General features: G+C 36.9%; 3 protein-coding genes across 4 annotated transcripts; 2 read left to right on the forward strand and 1 right to left on the reverse strand.

The window, feature by feature from the left end:
* The first annotated feature begins 1,404 nt into the window (after nt 1-1,404).
* LOC124630116 (carotenoid isomerooxygenase) lies at nt 1,405-14,123 on the forward strand. 2 transcript variants are annotated; one of them, XM_047163848.1, is made up of 14 exons: nt 1,405-1,621; nt 2,368-2,480; nt 4,946-5,057; nt 6,231-6,377; nt 7,039-7,149; nt 7,992-8,089; nt 8,407-8,487; nt 8,632-8,712; nt 8,938-9,062; nt 9,697-9,873; nt 10,277-10,433; nt 10,782-10,843; nt 12,574-12,672; nt 13,106-14,123. In XM_047163848.1, the coding sequence occupies exons 2-14, from the start codon at nt 2,378-2,380 to the stop codon at nt 13,280-13,282; spliced, it is 1,530 nt and encodes a 509-aa protein (XP_047019804.1). In that variant the 5' UTR covers nt 1,405-1,621; nt 2,368-2,377; the 3' UTR covers nt 13,283-14,123. The 2 variants fall into 2 exon arrangements, with proteins under 2 accessions (XP_047019804.1, XP_047019803.1); XM_047163847.1 differs by lacking the exon at nt 1,405-1,621 and having other exon boundaries at nt 2,219-2,480.
* Nucleotides 14,124-15,196: 1,073 nt separating this feature from the next.
* LOC124629859 (neuromedin-U receptor 2-like) lies at nt 15,197-17,489 on the forward strand. The gene is made up of 4 exons (XM_047163510.1): nt 15,197-16,095; nt 16,179-16,279; nt 16,441-16,548; nt 17,224-17,489. Exons 1-4 carry the CDS (start codon nt 15,330-15,332, stop codon nt 17,326-17,328), a joined length of 1,080 nt encoding a protein of 359 aa, XP_047019466.1. The 5' UTR covers nt 15,197-15,329; the 3' UTR covers nt 17,329-17,489.
* Nucleotides 17,490-19,063: 1,574 nt separating this feature from the next.
* On the reverse strand, nt 19,064-26,413 carry LOC124629892 (cytochrome P450 4C1-like). The gene is made up of 9 exons (XM_047163547.1): nt 26,210-26,413; nt 25,195-25,304; nt 23,812-23,902; nt 23,450-23,635; nt 21,469-21,851; nt 21,261-21,329; nt 20,943-21,111; nt 19,876-20,055; nt 19,064-19,364 (listed from the first exon to the last, which is right to left on the reverse strand). Exons 1-9 carry the CDS (start codon nt 26,361-26,363, stop codon nt 19,192-19,194), a joined length of 1,515 nt encoding a protein of 504 aa, XP_047019503.1. The 5' UTR covers nt 26,364-26,413; the 3' UTR covers nt 19,064-19,191.
* Between the last annotated feature and the right edge of the window lie 573 nt (nt 26,414-26,986).

The raw sequence follows: 26,986 nt of genomic DNA on the forward strand, positions 1-26,986 counted from the left end.
ACCGGTTTATCTGAAAATAATATTGATGTAGGTCGCACTCGCAGCTGTTTAGAATCGAATTATAGTCATCTCAACAAAAAGTGTAAAGATTTAGAGATTTCCTATAGATGGGTTTCGGCTGTCATTTAAATACCTACCGTAGTTGGGAAGACGCGAAGCGAATGATCATGAAATATCCTAGATCCAGAACATAATCCGTTTAAATAGAGTTGGGTAAGTTCGTAGTAGAAGTATTTCTTATTTGTCCGAATGGGCGATAAGTTTTTGAAAATTGGCGTAATACATTGGCACCTAGTTTATTTCCCAAGAAATATTTAGTTACATAAAACAGCTAATTTATAAGTATTCGCTAAAATATGCAAACAAAATGAAAAAGCATCTAACGCACGCGAGTTCCTATTTGTGATAGGTACATAATTAATTATTAAGTTTATTACTTAAATCTAATAAATAGTAGATTATCAGCGGCAGCTTAATGTAAGTCTCTAGATATGCTTGTAAGTGCTTACTGTGTGTGTAACTATGAAATTGGGTACCTAAATATATCTAGTAGATAATTGATGGGTAGGTATTTTACTTCCATAATACAAAAAAAATGTTTATTCAAAATGGTGTGGGTAAAAATTAAATTAGCACTTTTTTACGTCAAGTAAATTGTAAGACATATGTAGTTTCCGTCTCTATTTCAGGGCTTGATTCTTCGAACTCTTCTATCTTCTTCAGACTTTAAAGTACTTAGAGGTTTACTATTTTTTTCCTTTACTTTTATTATATTCTTTGGTGTTCAAGATACCTATATTTATAAATTATAGTTACATGATATCAAGTTACATTAGTAGATACATACTTGCCTTACCTGGAAACGAAACCGCATCCCTTATATTTGAGAAGCCAGACAACGACTTCAAATGTCTGAAGCAGATTCAATGTTGATTTTCAAGCTTTTATTTTGATATTATAAAAAGTACTTGAATGTGTCAAATAGCAATAATAAACAGCTTATATTTATAAACACAAATATGCATTTAAAAGGACAGCTATCCTGCTAGGTAGGTATATTTACATAAAACAATTTCCGCACTTAATCAATTCAGCTGCAATATTTTCTTATGCAACATTATTATCAAATGCGAAACGCCTAATTATAATGAGTAAACTTTTGATATGACATTACGAAAATAGATTTTTAATTAAAAAACAAAAAGCCGTTTACTTCCGACTCTAATTTTGAGCTATAATTGGGAATGATTATATTGAGTGCATTCGCATTTATAAGAATGCAAATTAATAATTATCGCGGGTGTTACCGCGGGAATTCGCGAGCGTGCGATAATCTTAATTTCGGCAGGTAAATATAATATAAATGGTGGTGTGGTTGTGTGTAATGCACTGTTCTGACGAGAGCCGTGGGCGTCGTACCGCGCAGCCGACACTGAAGGTCACCCACGTGACGGGGAGTCTGTTTGATACCAACCCCTAGTCTGCACGCTGCCTCTGTCGACACCACTCGCGTCTTACAACACTTTGCAAAAATACTGAGGCTATATACAAAAATATAAATCATCAAAAAGTCTGAGCCTAGTGCTGTATTTTTCAATCTTTGAGTGGCTGAATAATATAAGTAAGTACGAAATCAGATTCGGGAGTCGTTCGTTCAAGGTCATGATTGTTGTGGTGCGAATTTATTGAACTGTTGGTCACCGGCCAAATGCTGGTTTTTCTCTGAGAAAGATTTTTATTTCTTTTGTATTTACTAATTGAGTTTTCATCACGCAAACATAGTGTTAAACGAATAGGTGCAAACCTTTATATTAATGAAACCGGTTGACTTGCATTACTGTAAGTAAGTAAAACATTTTCACTGATGCACGATTGATTGCAAATAATTTTTCATGCACAGCACATTTCGTATTTTCAGCCTGAATTTTTGTGTGATAAGCAATTTTACAAAATTAATACATAAATTGTAATTGCACGTTACGTTGTATTGGCACGTAATTTTAACAAATATTTCATGCAGGAATTTTTTTTTACATTTTGAGCTTTTCAAAAATGTAATCCGAAGTAAAAATAATTTAGCTGTTTGAAATAATTGAGCATCTTTTCCTACCTGAAAAAAACCTGAGCCTGAATTTTCCAACAGTTTATATAACTTAAATGAAAACTTACAAAAAACACGTAAGTAGGTTATATAGATTTACCAAAAAAAAAAAAAAAACTGTGGCTCTATCATAAAATACCATTCATAAACCATAAACACGCAAACATTCTTTAACCAACCTCTCAACCGGTGGAATTAAAAGTAAAACAAATGAAGTAAATATCACGGGTGTGTACATTAACGGTTACTGTAACTGAACTGTGTAGTTCTAGCAATATGGCTGCCGTAGCAGAGAAGTTGTATCCCAACTGTGATGCCAGCGTATGGCTGAGGTCCTGCGAGGAGGAGGTTTCTGAGCCCTTGGAGGGGACCACTACAGGTATGTACTAATATCTGCTCATTTTTATATTCTCCCGACTTCGTTAAATGATTGAGTAATTGTAAACAAATTAGTAAGTAGCTATCATAAATTTAGTCAAGAAAGCAAGCCAGTGGAAAATTTGGTGAAAGTAACACACAAAATGCATTCATCCTCGAAAAGATCGGGCATAAAGCCAAAATTAAGGTCAATAAAATGTTCCTTTTTATGGTTAAGTGGTTCATAAGAGCTAAAAGCATTCTGTAATAAGAACACTTTCACTCTAGTGCATTATGTCGCGCGAAAATTTACGAGCGGAAAATCGGTCTCGCAGTTCACGTCGTGTGGAATTGTGAGACAGTTTTTTTCCGCTGTTGATCTTTCTAACGTTAGTTCTCAATTACCGCCGGAAAATCTGTTAGTGTGAAAGCGCAGTAACTTTATTCAACTAATTTATTATATAGGAGGGAGTTTGTGTGCATAATATATCGCTCATTTAGTTTTTAAGCTAATTTTAGAACGAGTTAATTTTCAATCCGCACCGGTATTTGCAGTGAGAGTCTATTTGCCGCTAAATTAAATAAAGCTAAGAATACGCATCTATTAATAGTTTTCCCTGACTTCTTCAATTTGTCACTATTTCGCATACAATTCTGGAATCTATATATTTTTGATAAAAAGGAATATTCATATAAGTAATTGCTTACCTACTCATATGTTGTAAAGCCATGCTCTCTAAGTAGGTATGTATGTTACACTTTTACGGAAAAACGACTGAAGCAATTTTCATGCAACAAAGTTAGAAGAGAGAAAGGAACCTAGAAAGATTGTTATCCAGATATCTAGAGCAGTTTCTTAAGAACGCGTGTAGTTAGTAATAATTTTATCACAATAATAGTAAGTATTTGAACTAATTCTTACGCGATATCTCTGCCAGAATCGTAATGAGCCTTGAGCTCGCTATAGTAGCATATATGCTTATACATATGTAGGTATATATGGTATAAATATAGCTTAGTAAACCCACAACAATGCACTGCGGTCGTAGCCACAATACTTGTATGCAACCTGGTTTTATACACGATGCGTATAATGCGCTAGATTAGTATTGTGTAAGTACAGTCTAGGGCAGTGGCTCTTAACCTTTTTGACATGAGGGACCACTTTAACTAAAGTTTGTCTTGCCGGGGACCACCCCATCGGTTTACCTAAATTGAGAGTTCTTTGATAAAGAACATAAGCATACTTTATAATATGCACTCATTTCTTTATTATTTAGCAAAAAACTAAAAGTTACAGATTTTAATTTAATGAGATTTTTGTGACTGCATTCTCTTTACTAATTTCTGAATTTTTGGTTCAGTACTACTCAAAGTCAAACGCATGTCGACAGTTGTAGGTAAGCAAATGCAAAGAAAGATAAACATGTGCCTATGTAGTTTCGAAATGCGCGAGCGAAGCGAGCGCGAAATTTTTATCGGGCTTAAACCAAATATTACATAAAATTTAGCCCAAACGTACTTAACTTTTTGTTTGTTGACAAATGCAAAAATAAGGGCACATAGTTTCTGAATACGCGAACGAAGCGAGCGCGAAATTTTAATTGCGTTGCGTAAAATGTTGCGAAAACCCGCGCTCGCATAGATAAGTCGATAAAAATAAAGTTAGATTACGTATAGCAACGTCGCGCTGTCATTGAACATCCTTGGCAGTCGTTACGGGTAGTCAGAAGCCAGTAAGTCTGACATCAGTCTAACCAAGGGGTATCGGGTTGCCCGGGTAACTGGGTTGAGGAGGTCAGATAGGCAGTCGCTTCTTGTAAAGCACTGGTACTCAGCTGAATCCGGTTAGACTGGAAGCCGACCCCAACATGATTGGGAAAAGGCTCGGAGGATGATGAACGTCGCGAAGCAAAGCTTCGCGGACCACTTGGAATGCCTCCAGGAACCACCAGTGGTCCGCGGACCACCGGTTAAGAACCACTGGTCTAGGGAATTGTGTAGCATCCACTAAGTATATTAGCTCCATTTTACAGTGGGATTTAAATTAAAGAGCGATATATGGTATCAATTTAGCTTATTGGAAAAATAATTTAGAGCTGAATGTTTCAAACAAAATGACCATTAAGTTTCACAAGTCACATTTTCAGTTTGAGAACAAAATACTCGTAAATATAAAAATATTCTCATATTTTTAGAGTAATTAAGATAAGCATTGTTTGCGAGGGAAATGTCCTTCTAGGTACAATATTTTTTTTTTCCCAGTAACGGAAAATAAGCTCGTGTGCTCGTTTTCCTACTTACAATGTTTCTTAGAATATGATCAATAACTAAGTTACCAATAGGGTTTTCTCATAGCATATTTATTTATTTGTTAATATGTGGAAAATGTTGTTTTACTACATTGATTTTGACTCATAGAACCACTTGTCACTTTATTTATATTTAACTATGTTATGTAGTATTACAATAATTTTGGTTTTCTAGGTGAACTGCCGCCATGGTTGCGAGGCACGTTGCTACGCAACGGACCGGGCTCTCTGAAAGTCGGGGACATGCGATTCGATCATCTCTTTGATAGTTCCGCACTACTGCACAGGTTAGATAAGGATTATCTACTAAGCCATTATCCAATCAATACCTACGTCATTACTTAAAAAAAAAAAAAAAACATTTTTATTTCTCACCACAAGGATACAAGTAATAAGTAAGCTAGTATAGTAACACATAATTTCACATTATATTATAGTGGTTCATATGCCACAAACGTTACACCCTATCCCCTGAACTAGGTATAGCCTGTATCTCAGGAGATAGTTTGTTCAGTACAAGTCTCAATCATAATTGATTAACTTTTGTGTGTCACTGCTCAGATCATGTCATTGTTTTATTCTACTACGTACTTTCTACGTACTTAACGTACCTACTGCCTACGTATCTACGAAACTTTGTTTAGATCGGCAAATACATAATGATTGCTAATCGGATAATGCATTATAATCACACTCGTTCGTATCCGTGTGAAAACCTTTCTAAAGTTACCATTTATGTTTTGTTATCTTAATTAGTCACCTTCAGCAATTTCATTTAATCATTTAGCCCACTTGTGGTAGCTCTGAGCTAGCCAGCTTTAAACATCAAGCAACTTTAACAGTACTTTCACACTAGCGTAGTGAAGCTACCTAAACGCTCAGTCTTTCTGAGAAGCTAAAAATCTGCCGCGTGGCAAACTATGATCGTAAAATTCGGTAGTGTGAAAGCGCTCCAACTGTCTATACTTACCTATTTAAAGTAGGGAATACAAAATATATACCTATATACTTTATATAATTGAATAGCTAATGACGTCATTACTATCGTAACACTTGAGGATTATCCTCTGACTCTCGAGCGTACTTTTCAAATGTAAATAAAGAAGCCAGTGCCCGATAAACATATCAAGAGCTATTATTACCCATATTCAATGTGACAGATAAAGATGTAATAATGAAAGAGAAATAATAATAAACATTGAGAGTTATTAAAGAAGACAGTAAAAAGTAACACTAATAGAAAGCATTAAAGTTCTCTTATCAAACAAATTATGCCTAGCAGTAAATTATTAAAATATCTTATACTTATAGGACACCGATCAAGACGTCCCTTTTTCAGTAGTCTTTTTCATCATTGCGCAAAAAAAATATCGAATATCATTTTTCAAATACCCACAAACCATAAACTTTCTCTCTTATTTATCTTCTCTAACGCGCGAAAATTCTCTCATCTCTCAAAGGTTTGCAATCGACGAGGGTCATGTAACATACCAGTGCCGGTTTCTGCGCACCAACACGCTGAGGAAGAACCGCGCAGCCAATCGCATCATCGTGTCTGAGTTTGGGACAAAGGCTGCGCCTGACCCTTGTCATACGATATTTGACAGGTATGCCTTTAGGATCCCTAAATCTTTAATCGTATCTTAAAGCAGAGATCTAAAGCCAAAAATAATATCTATATTTATGCGGCACCCACAGCGGGAGTAGCGAGATCATTTGATGAATTCCCACAAAAAAGGCCTAAGGCCTAAGTTCTCACCGATAACATTACGAGTACCTAACGTCAGTGTTCTGAAAACAACTGTTTGCTATGAATTTTCGCGAAAATAAGCAGTGTTCATAAAAACGGACGTTTATGTTATTGGGGATTTGGGCTTTAAAGATAAAATGTTATTTTTGGCTTTAGATTTCTGCGTAAAGATATGCTAAAAGATTTTCTTTATTTAGAAGGGATTATTGAGAATCAAAGGTCGCGATTGGATCGATATATTTTAAGCAAACCCAAATTGTGTCCTATGTAAATTGAAACTTTTTGCAGTAAAATAGTGAGATTAGGGTCATGCTGCGTTGTGGCCAGAAAGGCATTTCAGAAGAATAAATTATTTTATGATAGCTTAAATATGATTCAGAAGATAGAAAAAAAAAAACGAATTATATCGTCATTACAATTTAGTGTACAGAAAAAGTAGGACCGTTCCTGATTTTACAGAATTGCCCTTGAAAATATGTTTTATATATCAATTAACGAAATAATACTTGTTTTTCCAGGGTAGCAGCTTTCTTCAACCCCGGAGAGCACATGTCTGACAATGCCATGATATCCTTATACCCGTTCGGCGATGAAATATACGCGTTTACGGAGGGACCTATCATTCACAGGTAACAAGAATGTATTAAAATTGAGGACCCTAATGGGGTTATTGTTTTTTTATTAGCGCGAATGATTCAGCCTCATATCTGATGCCTGACATATAAATCAATGTATAAAAAAACTATACAAAAATTAAGTTAGCCCTCTGTTCCGATAAAAGTATCAAATTGAGGAAAAGGCACACTGGGACCTTGTCGTTTTGTTTTGTGCGAAATGTAAACATGCGTATTAAAAGGGTTCGGTCATTCACATCTAAAAATAAAATAAATACGAAACAAAAACTTGAAACTGATATTTTAAAATTGATGACTCAAAATGTTTTTGGTAAAATGGAGAGCCGTGTAGATATTTTGTTTGGCTCGTATCGCGATGACAAAATAAAAAAATATATATATTTTATAATAGCGATCTTTGTGCATTTAAAAAATAATCTAATTCTACGGTAGTGGGGTCGATTGTAATCATTTTTTGGGTTTCTAGGCAGATTAAGATTATGAAATGCAGATCATTACATTACGAAACCTATCTATTCCAACTCATTCTAAGAAACATGACTCGATCTATTTAAATATTATCACTTCAATTGCCTTTAGATAAAATAAATCCTCAAAATCTTGCACAAAGATATGCATATTAAAATGTTATTATAATTAAATAATTAACCTTTGATAACCTTTAATGAATTTCATAACATTTTTTCACTAATCGGTTGCCAAACAGCATTTTTCGAACGTCACTTTGGAAAAATAAACAAAAGACAGTCCGTTAACCTTTTTCACCATTTCTTCCCTCCTTCCTAGCAAACCATGTCTGTCTGTATGTATGTTTAAAGAATGATGTTTTTATACAGGGTGGACACGGTGACCCTGGATACCTTAGAGAGGAGGAACATGACGGATTGTGTGGCGCTCGTCAACCATACTTCACATCCACATGTTATGCCAAATGGTGAGTAAACATACCTTTTTCCTTTCGGTTTCCCGAGCGACAGTGCTGGGTTTGTATGGGCGTTATTGTACATTTATCAAGTACCGGTACAAATATTTCATTTAAAACAGCCCTATGATTTGGGTCTTCTTTCTGCTCAGAAGGGGTCTCGCTTATCGGTATTAATCTATGCTCATTTTTGCTACGCGCGGAAAACCCGCCAGTGTGAAAGCACTGTTACACAAAACGTACATGATACTCTTCTCATACCTATGTATGAGCTTTAAAAAATGACTTCTTCGATAGCTTGTAAATGAAGAATAATTTTTCATTTTCAGGGGATGTCTACAATGTTGGAATGTCGGTTGTTAAAGGAAGAATAAAACACGTCGTTGTCAAATTCCCTTTCACGGAAAAAGGTTCGTTATTATAGTAATTATTTATTTATCAATATTTCGATGTTTTTATTGTATTTTTTTAATTTTTAAGTTCGATAATTAATATATTCACTCACAGCTACATTTAAGACTAGATCATTAATCTCCTACGATTTTGCATTCCAGGAGACATGTTCAAAAGCGCTCGCATCGTGGCTTCAGTGAAGCCCAGGTGGACACTCAACCCTTCCTATATGCACACATTTGGTGAGTAGTCGATTATTTTCTTTGGAAATTCCCTTTCTGGTCTGGTTAACTGCTTACCTACATTACACTGATATATTTATCTGGTTGACCTACTAATTAATTTCTTTCATATGTGAGGAGTAAAATCTAAGGGCTTTTGCAAAAATCCCAACCTTTAGAAGAAGAAAATCTATTCCGCTGTATTACCGTAATAAAACTTTAATATTGTATTGTTGCTTATTGCAGGTATAACAGAGAATTACTTCGTGATAGTAGAACAGGCGCTGTCGGTGTCAGTAGCAGCTCTGATGAAAGGACTCATCAACAACGAGAAGGTCTGCTCCTCACTCAAGTGGAACCCTGACTATGAGGTACGTGATTGTTTACCTTAATAATAAGCGATCATTATCCTCTCATTTTATAAAACACTATTTTTATGGTTTTTATCACGGTTATATTAATTACTAGCCGTTTTCCCGCGGTTTCACCCGCGTCCCGTGATAACTACTGCCCATACCGGGATAAAATATAGCCTATGTTACTCGTGGATAATGTAGCTTTCGAATGGTGAAAGAATTTTTAAAAACTGTCCAGTTGTTTTTGAGCCTAATCATTACAACCAAACAAACAAACAAAGTTTTCCTCTTTATAATATTAGTATAGATATAATCTGAAACATCGTTACAACAGTGTTGCGGTTTTGAAACTAACTTTGTCATTTATCTGGAGAAATATGGGTGGATATAAGATGAAGAACCCTTAACTATTCTTAACACTTTTTTATCGATGGGATAAAAATCATCAAATGACCCCTCCCGCTGTGGGTTAGCAGCGGTGAGGGAGTGATAATAATGACTAAAACTCCATCGTGCTCCTTCGAAACATCCCGCAGCCGGCGGGCCTTGGCTCCACTGGGCCCCGCTGGGGACTATTCTTAACACTCCACTGCACGTCACTAGCTAAAGGCACAAACATCTAACAATAATATTAAATTATTCTTTCCAGACCCACATAGTCCTCCTAAGCCGCACAACAGGCTTAGAAGTGAAGCGGTTCCGCACCAACACGCTATTCTACTTGCACATCATCAACGCGTTCGAGACGGACGGCCGACTCGTTGTCGACCTCTGCGCGTATAAGGACGCTCAAGTTATCGATGCTATGTATGTGCAGGCTATTGAGGTGAGTACGCTTTTTCAAATTTTCGTTCAGATTAAGAAAACATGTTTGTGTTAAGAAAAAAAATGGTTATTGTGTTCAACTTGACAATTGAAATAGCATCAATTAATTTCCCTGCCCTCACAGGTATTACATGTCCCTAACTACATTATCATCAGCCTTTTTAAACTCCTACTGTAAGGCACAGGCCTCTTCTCGAACAAGGAATGGCCAAAATAGATTGGCCAATTTACACTTTGATGTCCAAGTTTCCTCGAGATGCTTTTTCTTTACTCAGTCATTGGTGTCAATGTTAACTTAAAAAGAACATATAGCGTAGAGAAGCTACTTGTAAAAGAAAGTGGTTTAACTTTAAACAGCAACTTTTATAGATCAGTGTTTATACTTAACCCTCTCACATTTCCAGACAATGCAAAGTAACGCAGACTACGCGGAATGGTTCCGCGCGCGGCCGCAGCGCCTCGACGTGTCGCTCGACGCGCCCAACCTCACGCACGTGCCGCAGAAACTTATTGCTGACATCGGCTGCGAGACTCCTAGGATACATTACGATCTGCATAATGGTAAGTTTGTTTATAATAAGAAGTAATAAAATTAAAAGTTTAAGAACTCCCTTCACACTGCAGATTTAACCTAAGATTATCGTGAATATATCCAAACTTGTTACTAAACATGTATATCGAACAAACTATCGGTCGTCTGCAAGTTTCTAAACTTTCCAATTTTAAGACCATTTGCGATTTTATGAACATACATAAAAAAGGTCCCGATGAATTGAGAACCTCCTCCTTTTTGGGAAGTCGGTTGAAAAGTAAACTTTTTTTGCAAGAACTGCTTAAACATTTAGGTGAATAGGTACCAGTTCGGTTCCGTCAAACAGATTTGAATATTGAACTTTTGTTTTGTTTTAGCAAAACCTTACAGATATTTCTACGCAATCAGTTCAGATGTTGATGCTGAAAACCCTGGAATGGTAAGTTTTTAATCAGTAATACTACTCGACAAATGACCTAGAAGGTACCTATATAGATGTTTTATCTTATTTAAGTTTAAGTTTGATCAGAAGCTTAGGACCTCACACTACATACAAAGACAAGTGCATGTCCTACTACCAATGTCAATATAACCCACTTTGTCTAAAAAATAATAGTTTTAAAAAAACTAAAAAACACGCTTTTTATAGAAAACCGAACTAAAAAATAGAAAATAAATTTAAATTAAGAAAATAGTGTTCAAAATTTCAATGAATATAAATTAACAATAGTGTGAATACAAAAAATATATTAAAAAAAAAGCGTGGGGTGCTTTTTAAGGTATTATCGAAATGAAAATCACTCTACTCATATCTGTCAATAAAATATTTATAACTATTGACACCATGCACCCCACGCTTTTTTTTAAATATATTTTTTGTATTCACACTATTATTAATTTATATTCATTGAAATTTTGAACACTATTTTCTTAATTTAAATTTATTTTCTATTTTTTAGTTCGGTTTTCTATAAAAAGCGTGTTTTTTAGTTTTTTTAAAACTATTATTTATTTTCTACTTTTTAGTTTTTTTGTTTAAAGCTTTTCAGTGATACGAATAGTTATCACTATCCATACAAGTGGGAAGTTCTCATCAATACAAAGAATATAAGTCCAAACGAGGTATTTTACATATTCAGTTGTAGAGTTCCCTCGTCTTTCTCTGGTCTTCATCATCAGGTCAGCTCCCAACCTTCACTGTTGCAAAGGTCTTGTCAATACAAATAATTTAAGCCCAAACACGAGGTAGTTTACATATTCAGTTGTCGAGATCCCTCGACTTTCTCTGGTCTCCATCATCAGGTCAGCTCCAAACCTTCACTGTTGCATAGGTCTTGTCAATACAAATAATTTAAGCCCAAACACGAGATAGTTTACATATTCAGTTGTCGAGTTCCCTCGACTTTCTCTGGTCTCCATCATCAGGTCAGCTCCAAACCTTCACTGTTGCATAGGTCTTGTCAATACAAATAATTTAAGCCCAAACACGAGGTAGTTCACATATTCAGTTGTCGAGTTCCCTGGACCCTCTCTGGTCTCCATCATCAGGTCAGCTCCAAATCTTCACAGTTGAATAGTGCTTTTAGGCGTACACCTGAGTGTCAAGTTTTTACCCTATGTATGCCTACAACTTTCGAAGGTTGCCCTCGATTTCTCAGGTTTCCATCATCAGATCCTGACCAGATGACTATGGGACCAACTGGCAGCTATTTCGAGTCGAACAAAAAAAGAATCACGTAAATCGGTCTATAAACCTCGGAGTAATCGATGTGTATGTGTAACCTCCTCCTTTTTGGGAAGTCGGTTAAAAATGGAATAATTTTATCAAATTAGTGTATTGTCATCGGTCCTCAATAAATCTACAAAGTTTGAACGAAATCTGGCCGTTTAAAGTGGGTCAAAATCGCGCCCAAAGAAGTCGGTTACAAACATACAAACATACAGGTGAAGCTAATAAAAAGCGTGTAAAAATCGTTTGCAATTTTGTCAAAACAACAAATATGTCCTTGACAATGCGTGCCCGTCTTTATTGTATTTAATTGTCTCTTCGAAGCGGGTCGTTTAAGTCACTGGTTGATTGTAGGTACATTTACACAGACAAGTATGGCTAACCCGCTTTCTTGGTTTAAAACATATACTAAGAAAATATTAATAATTATTTTTTTCTAGTTAATAAAAGTGGACACGAAGACAGGAGAGACTAAGACGTGGTGCACACCCAATGGGTACCCGAGCGAACCGATATTCGTGCCCGCTCCTAATGCTAAGGTGAGGCAAACTGTTGCATATCAGACACTATGCATTTGTAATCTGTAAGTTAAATAAGTAGAGCACTTGATAGCATGATATTGGAAACTCCTTTTTGGGAAGTCAGTTATATAATTTGTAGCGTAGAAAGTAATTTTCATTTTATTAAAAAGTTATTTTGGAGTTTGGCCTATATCTTTGTAGTATAGCGACTAACAGAGAGGTATGAATGTGGAAAACATATTGAGCCGATCCCAAAAAAACTTGTAAACAGGACAAGAATACTTACCTAGTCTAGAAGAATAGCAGTCAGGGAGAAATGAAAAAAATAGAGTAGCCAGAAAAAAAAACAAGTCAAAGCAATTGAGACAGTTATAAAACAACCTATACTCATTTCTTTGCCATATACTGTTAAGTTACATATTAAAACTATAATTTTTTATTCCAATTTCAGGACGAAGATGACGGCGTCCTCCTAAGCGCATTAGTTTGGGGAGGAGAGAAGACCCAATCCGTAGCTCTTTTGGTGCTCGACGCTAAGACCATGAAGGAACTAGCGAGGACCACCTTCGACACTCCCTCACCAGCTCCCAAGTGCTTACACGGATGGTTCCTACCCACCAACAGTTAAGCTTCTAGAACATTCGAAAATTGTTTTCGAGGGAAATTGGACCTTATTCCATTGTCGTAAATTGTATTTTGGCTTGTGAAGTCCAAACGTCTAAAAAATCCAGATATATCTTCTGAAGTGGAATTTATTGTGTCGATATCTAAATGTTGTAAATATTTTCTAACTCATGATGCCCAAACTTCTAGGATTCTCTTAGGGATTTCTAGGATTTCTGGGACATTTTTTGGAAGAAAACCAAACTTCATTGTATTGGTGTCTTTTGAAATAACTCGTAACGTACAAATTGGTTTAGCTTTCAGTGACCATATTGGTCAAGTTATTTCGTTTTGCCTAAAGGGTTTATGATTGTACGATTGTATATATTCGTGTAAATAAAGTGTTTTAGGATATAGTAAAATTCGAGCTATTTTAAGAGCCATTTTCAAGGCAGCTCTTGAAGCCTGAGATGAGAATGCATATTCCGTATAAAAGGACCAATTTTCAAAAATTGGTCGGTAACTGAAAATAATTGCGGTGAAGTATGGCCTAGTTATTTTATGATTTTGCTGTTCAGAAACTGTTTATTCGATTGTTTAAAATGGATATAAATGTTACTCAAATTAAAATTAAGTTCCCATCAGTCGTTGGAAATGTTTTCAAGATGATTAATTTGTATTTTTTACTTACTAAAGTATCGTTCGAAGGCTCTAAAGACGGTTTTTGCTTAGTACATTATTTAGCAAGAACAAGAACTAAATATTTTAAGTTCTAAATGATTTAATGACGAAATTCATTAATTGCGTAAGTAAATAAGTGTGGTGTACGGAAGATTTTTTTATGTTTAATAAATAAGTTGTAATTTCATACTCGTTTCTTTTAACCTTGAATCAATTCCCGGGAACAGGGTAAGGGCACTGCCCTTAACAACGCGATAAAGCGAATTATTTTCATTGGCAGGATACATTACATAAGTAGGTACATATAACAATGATTCAGAAATGATAAACACATTTTTTCACTTCGATGAATTCAACCCGCCCATTGGAATTGTTAACTTTGAACAAAAGGAGACAAACATTGTTGCAAAGCATTAATTGAACATGTCAATTACTTAATTGGATACGATTACTTTCAGCGTTCCATTGACTTACTACAAAACCCACGCAATAATAGTAGGTTTTACAAGTAGGAATACAATTGTACTCGTAACTGCTCAGTCAATTACATCTTTATGCTTTTTACATTATCTTTATTCATATTTCACATTCACTGACGTTGAAAAATGTGCCCCTGAATATTTGAGCTAATTTTAAACTAGCACGGCCGCCTTTACCGCCTTAAAGTATTGCTGGTTCTTTGATTTTTTATTGAAGTTGCTATTGACATTCTAGTCTCGGACTTTTAATTTCTCTCAGAGCTATAGGTGATCGAGCCGATAGCAATTTGACATGCTTTATGAAACTCTAATTAATCTTAATGTCAATGGTCACCCATCCACGACCCCTAGTCGTGATCTTCACGTACGGATGTTACTGTCCACGAGTAACTTCGAGCCTCCTACGCTATGTACAAAAATAACCAGTAGTGTAAAAGTATTAATCATGCTCATGATATTTTCTATGTGAGTACGTGCCAAGTTCAATGGTTACATGCCTAGATCTCATTATTACTTCGTTGACACTCACCTGAGCCCTAATTGTGCTAATTTGCTCACTAACAACAAGAAATTTGACATCTGCAAACAACGCTACCACTACTTGTTTTTTCTATTATTTCATCAAACGGGCCTTTCAGAAAAAAATGGGGTTCGTTTTCCAGAAACTGGCCTATTTATCCAGGTAATAAATAACGTACTACACCCACACCCACGCATCACGCCGAGAAATTAATCCCGTTAATCGTTTATGTACTTTGCTGAACAAACTAATTCGTTGATAATGTATTAGATAAACGTTGGTCAGTGCGCCGGCATTAGTTCAGTCGGGTACATAACACTTCGCGCGAAACTTGTGAAATTTCACGTGAACAAGTGTAATCAGGTGTAGAAGAAAAAAATATCATTGAGAAAATGACTGACACAATGAATGAAAGTAGTGTTAATGCCACGGAGAATTGGCATGAGTACATCAAGTTGGCTCTCACTGAAGTGCCTTACAGTTCGCAGATCATATTCTCCGTAGCTTTGTTTATAATTTTCGTGGCCAGCCTCATCGGTAACATCATCACTTGCGTAGTCATCTACTATGACAGGACTATGCACACAGCTACCAACTGCTACCTATTCAACCTGGCTGTGTCAGATCTGCTCGTCACGTTCCCAATTCTGATCATCATTTATCAACTGTTGACGCAAAACAGTGAGCTCTTCCAGTACAGGTATGGAGTGTTCTCGTGTAACTTCGTGATGTGCATCCACTTTCTGTTTATAAACGTGCTGTGGAACAATAGTATAATGGTGATGACGGCGCTTTCGATTGAAAGGTACATCGCTGTGTGCTATCCTATGATGTTGAAAGGGACTCCAATTTGGCGTCGAGTGGGAAGAATAATTCTACTTATTTGGACGTTGGCGATATTGGAGACTTTGCCAGAGTTTTGGATGTTGGAAATATTCGATACAGGGACTACGCTGGTCTGTTTCTCCCGTCCATCACAGTTAGGAAAAATAGTGACAATAGTCAGTGCGATCGGCACATTCATAGTACCTCTGGCTATTATGATATTCGTGTATACTATGATAGCGCTTAGAGTTAATGACAACAATGAAATGTACAAGTTTAAGGGAACAGTTATCAATAATGGCTTCAAAAGGAAGAAAGTGAATAAACTCATAAGTAAGTTCGATCTTTGTATACATAAGTGCAGTGTTTTGGACATTGTAGTGCATCCTCTGATCAGTTTGTTGTCTGTTTTGTAGTTGCTCTGACGGCGTCATTTGTGTTCTGCTGGCTTCCATTCTTCCTGCTACGAACGTTGATGTTTGCGGTCGACTATGAAAAGTTCGTTCAGTATCATCGGGTAAGATTTTTTAGTACCTATTTTGTGACTTAACATGAAATTCAAATATGAATGTTTGTATCGCATAAAACCGAAACACTCGAATGTAACTTTGACATTTATTACCAAAAATACCGATTGGAAAGAAATCAATGTTTAATGTAATTAATCTGTGGTTTCAGTGGTGGTCCACGGCACATAAGCTGTCGATGTTCAACAGCTGGATGCCAACAGTTCTGAACCCCTTGCTGTTCAGCGCGATGTCCATCAAGTTCAGGAAATCTTTTAAGGTATGTCCTTAAACCCATAATCGTATGGGTAAATGTACATTTATATGGATCTTGTCTTTTTCTGCGAATTGGTTAATACTGAGCACTCCTGAGGTTACGCATACATATAATATATAGGCATTGTGCATATATATTAAAACATAGAACTATGGCTCAACCACTTTTGTGAGATAAAAAATGCCATGCGTCAATTTCGATGATATTCTGTAATATTTGGTATTGTATTCGTCCCATGTCTCTATTATGATCGTCATTATCATCATCTTGCTCGTGTCATTTTACTATCTACTTTATCTACTTTTGAAAACCAGTACTCATATCCTTTATTTAATACACTGATAAATTCAAGTGAAATAGGTACTCCCAGTACTATACGTAGAATCGTTAGTACATAGGTAGGTATGAAAAGGACATTCGCTACGTCACGTAATGATAATTGCGCATGACTGTAATGCGAAGCTTTTAATACGTGTAATCCAGATTTCGACGAAATTGTGTTTCTAAGGCGGATCACACACTAACATGATAACCCATTTGCAACCATGCGCGTTGATGTGTCGTCAACGTATGTATGGGATAAGGCAGCTTCGAGAACTTGAGTGTAGCTTGTAGCAGTGTGTGAACCGCCTTATTCCTACCAATAAACATACGTAACAATCATGTGTATATTTGCAGAAGCTTTGGGAAGGAAAACTAAGAAAACGAAATCTCCGAAGTGAAAAATCTGAATCCACGCAATCTCAACGTAAAAAGTCAACAAGTTATTATCAAGTTGAATAAACATTGACCAAATTTGGAATCTCAAACAACGAACCGACAAGTAGATGTAATATTATATGCATGTGCTGAGTAAGTAGGTATAATTAACGTTATTCTCTGTATGAAGTATGAATGTCATAGTTTGTATAAGCTGTAATAAAACTGTGTATTATGGAATTAAATAGTGTAATTGTTCTTATTTTTATTGACCATTAAATTCATGATGTTAAGAAATTCTATATAATTGCCATAAAAGTAAGTTTCTTTTGATTGCGCACTGTTAAAGTTCTTTGTTCTAAACATAATTGTATTGTAAGCGTAGATATGGATAGATACGTTATAACAATCAAATCCTACGTGAGTAAAGACGTTGCTTATTTCTATATCCACATCTAATCCTAAAACTAATGCTAAATGGGCTTTGGTTGAGTGTAAATATTTATTAGCCAGATTAGATAAACAGATACCTAATAATATGATATATTTCATCATACACAGGCTGATACAAGACTTCCGACAAATATATTTCTAATCACTTGATGGAACAAATATTCCGAAAATGGTCTGATAGCTGAAAACATGAAAGGTCGTCTGTGCTGGTATAATGTGTGATTAGAAAGGTTGCAAACACATGCTACAATGAGTATGTTAAATATGAATGTGGATGGATGGAGAAGGACAGGAGCCAGACAGACAAAAATATGGAGAAACAGTCTTTTTAGGGATGGTTGATAGACAATACTTAACAATTGTACCGACTCCGAGTTGTAAATAGAACAAAAAGAAGAAGGACAAATGGTTATTTATATAGGTTTTGTTGTTTTTTTTTCTGAGACTCAGATATCCTTACTGCTGCACTGGGTCAATTTAGAATGTGAACTTCGATAGTGCTCTTCTGAACTTTGATATATAGATTTCTCACACATTAGACTATGAACCTAACTGGGGAATTATAGAAATACCAAGTGTGAAAAACTTCCCAAAAGTTACATAGATATTTTTTTCCGTGCTGTTTCGTGTGTTCGTGTGTTCCGTGGTGCTTAATTCGTCAAAGAAAAAAATATCTATATATATAATGTAGTTACTTACTGTAAATGTAGGCTACATTTGATTAACTTATGTAATTAGTATTGTTGCGAGTAAACTAGCAATCACTATCAGAATTAGCAAACCAGTTTGCAACATTGATCGCTATTTAAAATTGATACCTAGATAGTATCATCTACCACAATACCTACTGATTAATTCCTGTATAGCAATTGACTTTATCCAACAACCTAATACCTACCAAGTTTATACCTAATTAGAGCAATCGATCAATTTTTTTTACAAGTACAATTATAAAGGATTAATAAAGATTGCACACAATAGTCAAGTTGATTGAAATAGTAATTAAAGGAGATGAAGCATTATAGTTTTTGTTGCATGTAAGTTAACTTCTGTAAATAGTTCCATGGTATCTGTTTAAGTAGTTCAGAAGTCATGAGTCATGAGCAATCATTACGACAATGTATTGAAAAATCACTACAATGTAATACAAAGTATCTGTCTCCGTGTATGCTTAGATCTTTAAAACCAAGGAAGGGATTTTGATTTCATTTTTTTTATTATTTGTCAATTTCCCATAAAAACAAAATTACGGGTCTCGTTTGGCAAGCTAATCGTTCTAAAACGGCGGATAAGTTATCACTTAAGTTTTTTAGTACATTTACCTATATCATAGTAATACTTTGGGAGTTGTAAATAAGGGGCAATATTGTACAAATTAATTATAATATACTTTCGCAATACAACATTTTGGCTTAAATGACACACAGATTATAAATACAGAACTCTTCGGTTCAATTTTCTTACACCATAAATATTAACTGATTACGTCCCAAATCATGTTGTAATATCGTTTCTATGACGGAATCGCACGTAAATAGGATGCGTTGTTCTCAAAACTAAATCAGATGTGTATATTAGTTCATCAGGTTTGGTCACAGGTTCTAGCTTGAAGTTGCGTAGCAGGTACGACATCATGGTCTTCAGTTCCATCTGGGCAAACTTTTGACCTGAAATTTAACATGAAAATGAGAAGTGAATATTTTTGACTAACTACTACTACTTACTTAGGCTAACTTTTAAGTGATTTAATTAAAGAAAAACATATTGGTTTGATAACTTCATCTTCATCTGCCTAGCCCTTTCCAAGCTATGTTGTAGTTGACTTCCAACCTTAACCGGATACAGCTGGGAACCAGTGTTTTACATGGAGCGACTACCTGTCAGACCTCCACAACCCAGTTAACTGGGTAAAACTTCCTTAGTACCTAAGACTTATTTATGAAGGTTCATAGAATTGAACCCGATTAGACACCAACCGTCTTACCACAAAAACTTTTAAACGTCAGTTTAAGCCTTGTCTAAAAAAATGTCAAATTATGACGTTGACATATGGTTCATTTTGCAGCCATAAAATTTTTAGACAACTGTTAACCAGGCGTTAAAGTTTTTGTAGTAAGGCCACAAAGCTCTAAATAGGGGTCATTAGTCTCATACGAAATATGTTCTTGAAATGCTTACCTATGCAGTTCCTAGGGCCCGCACTAAAAGGTATGTAAGCATACGGATGGCGGGATATGCAATTCTCTGGCAGAAACCTCTCTGGTACAAACTTCTCTGGCTCCGGGAAGATTTCGGGATTGCGGTGGATGTCAAACACGTTGATATTACACATCGTGTTGTAAGGCACTAGATGTTCTCCTGGAAATAATAAAGGTAATTATAGAAGCGAAAATAAATGTAGTATCGATTCTTCAAAGATTTTTTCATCACCTGTCTTCGCTGATTGAGTGAATTAGGTACAATCCGACCACGTGAATCCGACCACGTCTATAAATCAATTGAAACAATAAAGATTTCCCCCTTTATACAGCAGCAGCACTAGTATACAGCACTTATATGACCTCATTGGGTCATCTGTGGCCTACTCTGTGACTTCACCTTCCAGGATAAAAAAACAGACTACCTATGTATCTGTGGACAGGGTTCTAAGATCAACTAACTTGATCTGAGACAGAATCGCTTTAATAAACTTTATCTGAAAGAATCTCACTAAGGAGGTGAATGTTACTCAGGACATTGCTTCATGTGAATTATTACTTGAGTCATAAATATATTTATAAAACGAAGTTCAGGTCCTTGGAAGGTTCAGGTTCGTAACCTGACTGTTCGGCCTTCTTATTATCTCGTCGATACTTAAATGAATAATGGGGTTCAAACAGACACAACAATAATAAACCGATGTGCGGAAATATCAAGGTTATATAGCGATAGTGCAAAGTACCACTCAGAAATATATTAAAGTGTTCCTCCATTCAAAAAAGTTGTGTTTAAATTGGATCACTGTTGTTTCGCTCGTGTGATATTGTCACTACCATAGTCATGTTGGATAGGCTAATAAATTCTGGTCCATCTTAAATCAGTAATGGACTCGTACCGTTTTAGTGGGCCGGCATCAGACTAAAAACTTTGATTGGAATCAAGATATTCACTATACTCGATAACGATTAACCATCGGGTCAACTGTCGACCGACTGTTTAGTCTGTAGTGTGCATAAAAACTAGAGATAATTAAAATAACGACATACCAATTTGGACATCTTCAGTGAAATATCTGGATATGAAATGCACACTAGGGTACAATCGAAGTGACTCCTTGATGCAGCACTCCAAATATTTCATTTGACTCAAGTCTTCTAGAGTGGGAGGTCTCTGGCTGTCACCGAATATGCTTTTCATTTCTTCAGCTATCGAATCCTAAAAAAAATGTATACTTTTGAAGAATTAAGTATTGTTCTTGAATCTAAATCGAAAAGTTAACGCGGGTGTAATGCAAGTTTTTTAAGTTGACCAATGAGATATTGTAGTGGTACAGCTAGTCTTGATATTTTGAGAATAGAAATCACCTGTATATCCGGTTCGTTGGCTAATCTCATGATCATAAAAGTAAGTGCTGTGGCAGTAGTGTCGTGACCCTGGAATCAAATAAATAATTAGGTGATGATGGTTATTTGCTGATCCTATTCTTCGTTTGTTTATGTTGGTATGAACATAATATTAGATACGTACATCAGCAATGCCTGATGTGAGAAATTAATTTAGAACTTTACTTACTTCAAACATAAAAGTGTCCACTTCTTCCGTGATGCCAGTTTCATCGATTCTTCCTTTTTCCTCTTCATCAAGCAACAAATCCAGCATGGCAGGCTTAGTTTTCTTACCATAAACATCATTCTCACAATCATAACATTCTGTAATATTATTATTTTTCCTAAATTCTCTTCTGTCTTGTATGATCTGTGTGGTGAATTTTCTTAATGTTTCTAACATTTGTTTCTGTACTTGGGCCACTTTGGTCAATTGGAATGCGAAGTCTGTGTATAGCCAGAGTCTTGTTACCCGGTACAAGACGGTTCCTGCTAATATGTGAAGCGGTTTGAAGTATGTGTTCGTTAATGATTCCACATCTTCGCGATTTGTGGCTCCCATTGATGTTTCTACAAGGGGAAAATGTAGATTACTCATTATTATTTTATTTAACCATTTATGTATGTTATGGACCAAGTGATAAATTGAGCAGTATACATAATGCCCGGTCATTATGAAAAATGCCCAATATGAGAGTGCAGTTTGATAATAATTATTCAAATAATCAAATTGACCGGGCACTATACATATTGCCCATGACCTTTTGGGCAAAGTAATACAAGCAACGTAATAACATATTTATATTCAATTTTTTATTGTTATTGCCATTTAATTTAAAATTAACTAAATATTAAACCACTTAAATAATCAGCCTCATGATTTGGATTAATTATGAAGGACTTCTGCCTTAAAAATCCACTAGTTTTTGCATTTAAAAGTTAAGGAAAGTCATATTTAAAGGGTGCTTATTAAACAGGCTCCTTTTTAATATAATTATTCGCCCCGAATAATGTATGTTGCCTTCTAAATTACTAAGTCAGCCACAATTAACGAGCATCTAAATAATACTATCTCAGCCACTCGTTATCTTCTAAGTAAACCACTCTAAATACAACTCCGCATGATGGTTATTTTTTAGCATCTAAATTTGTAGCATGCATTCTAACAGTAAACTTCTAAAATACTATTAAATGACATCATAAAATTTATTTATTTAGCTTCTAATTTTTTAACTCAGTACGTTTAAAATGTAAGCAAGCAACATGCAGCAAGCATGGCTTCTGTCACGGCTCCGGTGCTGCGGGGCTCCGGCGGTCCCATGCGAGCTTATCGTCGCAGATGGTTTTCACGCTCACCGCCGCAGCTTCGGCTTGCTGGCCGGCTCAGCCGGCCAGCCTCAGCCGCGTCGGCGAGCGTTAAAACTACCTGCGCCTCAGCTCGCAGGCCGCCTCGCCCCTCCACACTTACGCGGTTTTGAATTGCACTCTAGGGGTAGGACAGACAAGACTACGTGGAGTCGGTTTTGCAGCGATACGTTTTCGTCACATCATCCTCCGAGCCTTTTTCCCAAACTATGTTGGGGTCGGCTTCCAGTCTAACCGGATGTAGCTGAGTACCAGTGCTTTACAAGGAGCGACTGCCCTATCTGACCTCCTCAACCCAGTTACCCGGGCAACCGTTACGTGGGATACGTTTTCGTCACTAACTTCAATTTTTTGCTTTATTATCAAATTGCCCAACTGTCATGTAGCAATATAATAATGCCCGTGCAATGTGATAAATAATGAAGTTAAGATAGTTATTAATCACTTGGCCCGATAAAGCTAGACATTATTCATAATGCTCGGGCATTATTTATAATGCCCGAATTAATCACATGGTCCATAACATGTACACAGTAAACACACACGAAAGAAGTAGAAGTCACATAAAATAGTACAAAGGTACTGCTTATTTCTAAAGGAATCTCTTCCAGCAGACCCGTAGTAGGAGTAGGAGTTCGTTTGATGTAGTTTTTATATGTGTAATTATTATTTTCCAAAAAGATGGATTCGAAATCCAAACATTCAAGATAGGGGTTGTTATGTGTAGTACTTGGAGCAACTTGAGTGTAATAATTGCTATCTACTTGCTCACTTTGATTAATTACAACTCAAAGTAAACTTACCACATATTACACCAAGTGTAGCTCTGCTGATGATTGGGAACACATCTGTCTTATCCTTATCAGTCTCTTTGTCTATCGTTTTCATTAATACTTCAGAGTGTTCGCAAAATGTGGCGAAGAATTTCTTTAAAATCAAAAAGTGGAAAGCAGGAGTCAGCATTTTACGGCGATGGAACCATTTTTCACCTAAAATAACAATTGGCAGTAATTTTATTTGTTGTACAACTATCTATTTTTGTTCAAAAGTATGACCAGCTACTTAACCCTTTATTTAACTCATCAGAAGTATATAAAACAAAGGTATGCCAAAGGTTAATTAATTAATTATAATATTAAAGACAAAGGGGATGTTTAGCTACTACCTGCACTGGTCAGAAGTCCTTCACGTAGCCATGGAAACAGAAAAGTATATGGCATCTTCTTTTCTAAATATTTCGTTGATGACAAGACTACCTGAAATGACAATCTTACTATGAAATGCACATGAACAATATCGTCCTAATTCAGTTATTCATTTATTTAAAACTCAAATTAATGGTATCCTATAAGGAATAAGGATGGACCAAGGACACACAGTCACCGAAGTCAGTGTAGAAGATATACTTAGAAAGTACATACAAACTTAGAAAAATTGCATCGGTACTTGGCTGACCTGGAATCGAACCCACGCACTCGTACTTGAAAGGTTGGTTCTTTACCCACTAGGCCACCATGCTTGGGTGCTCGCCAGAGTGTACGACTGGAAGGCGGCACAGAGGGCTCTAGACCGGCACCCGGACCCAATAGAACGGGAAGAAGTTCGGGAGGAAGCGAGGGAGGTAATAACTGGGCACTGGGCCGAGGACCTTGCCTCGGCAACGTTCGGTCGCCGGACGTTGGATGCCATCGGGCCTGTCCTGAACGGATGGCTCGATCGGCGGCACGGGTGCCTCTCGATGCGTCTGGTGCAGGTGCTGTCCGGGCATGGCTGCTTCGGATCGTACCTGCACCGGATTGGGAGGGAGGAGACTCCACAGTGCCACCACTGTGAAGCCGAGGTGGATACGGCAGAGCACACAATCGAGGTGTGCCCATCGTGGACTGAACCCCGCCGCACCCTGGTGGCAGTAGTCGGGGACGACCTCTCGCTCCCCAGCGTGATTGCTGCCATGCTGCGAAGTGAGGAGGCATGGGAAGCGGTGGCCTCCTTCTGTGAGGACGTCATGTCACAGAAGGAGTCGGCGGAGCGCGTGCGGGAGAGCGACCCTCTCGCGGCGCCGCACCGCAGACGAAGAAGGGGTGGAAGACGGCGAACACAACGTCCGTCCCCATCCGCCCCGGGGGGTGATCTGCGGGCGACAGGCACGGGGGTGCCACCGCCTGCACCACAAGGACCGCCCCTTGTGCTCCGGCCATCATAGGGACCCCCTCCCCACTGGGGGGAGGCATGAGGGGCCTGCCGTAAGGCGGGCAATCGCCGGTGGGGGACTGGATGCCATAGATTCCCAGACCCCCTCCACTCAGGCGAGGTCGGAGTGCCGCTGGGCCTTTTTAGTGGGTATACCGGGAACGTCTTTACCGGGGAGTCCCACATACCCCTCTCCCGTCCCCCGACGGAAAGGGGATGCGTAATAGCATTTTTAGCCCAGCGACAACAAAAAAAAAAAAAAAAAAAAAAAAAAAAATGCCACCATGACTTTTTTGTGGAACTGTTCATAAAAATTGTTTTTTTTTTTTTTAAATAAAATATTATTTTATCTGCTTACCTCGAGATCCTCAGGCTTGTATAAATAAACAGCACGATAGCTCAAACTACACAGTTTCCAAAAACTACCATAGATTTTACGCCATTCTATTTGTTGCGTAAATATTTGTTCTGAAAGTTATGAAAAACTATTGCTTAACTTTTATTTACATAACTACAAATATTTACCATAAAAAAACTGTCCTAGTACAAAATCTAAAATTAATAACTCAAACTAAAAAAAGCGTCAAAAAATTCGTCCCTATTGCTGTCGACTGGGAGCATGCCCAAGAGGCTGGCAGCATTACTCCGTTGGATCGCCATGCTGGTCCTTTGTCCGAGGGACCAGCCTTTTGGTCACGAGAAACGTCAACCAGACGCCTAGATAGATCTTTTCTTTCATCGCTTAACTTGTCAGATTTATTACATTCCTATTTTATGTTTCAAGTTTGTTTAATAGATGATCTGACTACCAATTAAATTCAATAGTAATTACATTGCTTACCATACAACAGTGTTTTGGTTTGCTATGAAGTCACTGCATAGCTCAGTTATCTAGTTATTAAGTATATTAAGTCAGACTTAGATAACCGTAGAACAGTGATCCGATAGTTTTAATGAATAGTAGCATTAGAACATCCGCGATTGGGTCAAGTTTACATATAATGTATTTATTGCACAAGTTTGTGGAAGATAACGTCGAATGGCATTTATTTCAAATATTTGACGACAAAAAACTGAATATAAGAATAAATACAGTCGTAGCATGTAATTTAAATTAAAAAGGGTTTTATTAGAGATTATAAATTCAATTCATTTTAGACTGAACTCTATGCCAAATAAAGTTTAAATTGCATTATTTTGACACATCAATAAACATATTATTAAAAAATGTAAATTACTCTGAATTGACTAAAATGCTAAATTAATTTACTTTCCTTTGTTTTGTTTTGTTTTGCGGAATTCGGAATATCACTGCAACAATGTAACTACTTAAAAGCTAATCAGATAAAATATTATATCAATAATAAACTTACCAGGCGTTATAAAAATATCAAACAGATTTCCAAGCAAAAACATTTCCTTGGGTCCTTTAATTTTGTATATCAATCTCCCTCCATGGGAGTAGCGGAAATATAAATGCGCGCATATCACTAAAGTGCACAGTAATAACAAAACTACTAGTAACATCGTAAAATCGTGTTTATGTTGCGACGGACGCAAAATTACTGATTAAAAATCTGCTATACAGTTCGATTTATCAGATGCGCTTAGGATGCAGTTTCTCGAGGGAATTCGTCACGTCACGTCTACAGTTCAGCAGTCGGTAGTCATTCGATTTATTAGTATTTAGAATCGTCAGCCTTTTATCGATGTTCGAGGCACGATATGTTTATAAACAGTTCATAAATCTTTTTGGAATCGATGCGGTCTTTCTGAGTCATTTCAAATGCTTTACGGTAGGTATGCGGTTAATAGGACAAATTAGGCTGCGGTTTCATGGAGCCGGAGTGTGCTGCGAGCGATGCACCTTGGCCACCAATCACATGGCTTGAAATCGCCAAACCTTCTCCACTCTGTTACAAAAGAAACATCATCGGCTGAGAGAAGCGGAATTGTTTAAAATATCGAGAAAACAGGCTAGGTTCTCTCTCTCCCCTCCGCTTTGCCCCTCTCCGCTCCGCGCCGAGAGAGGAGCCGAGACTAAGAGAACGCATGTCACTGGACACCTCCGTCTACTCAGCTCGGCTCCGTTTTACCCCGATCTGTCAAGCTCCGCTCCGCTTCAGTGGAGACACCTACCTCTTATCATA

This window comes from Helicoverpa zea, chromosome 4 (assembly GCF_022581195.2).
Source record: "Helicoverpa zea isolate HzStark_Cry1AcR chromosome 4, ilHelZeax1.1, whole genome shotgun sequence".
Taxonomy (NCBI): Eukaryota; Metazoa; Arthropoda; class Insecta; order Lepidoptera; family Noctuidae; genus Helicoverpa; species Helicoverpa zea.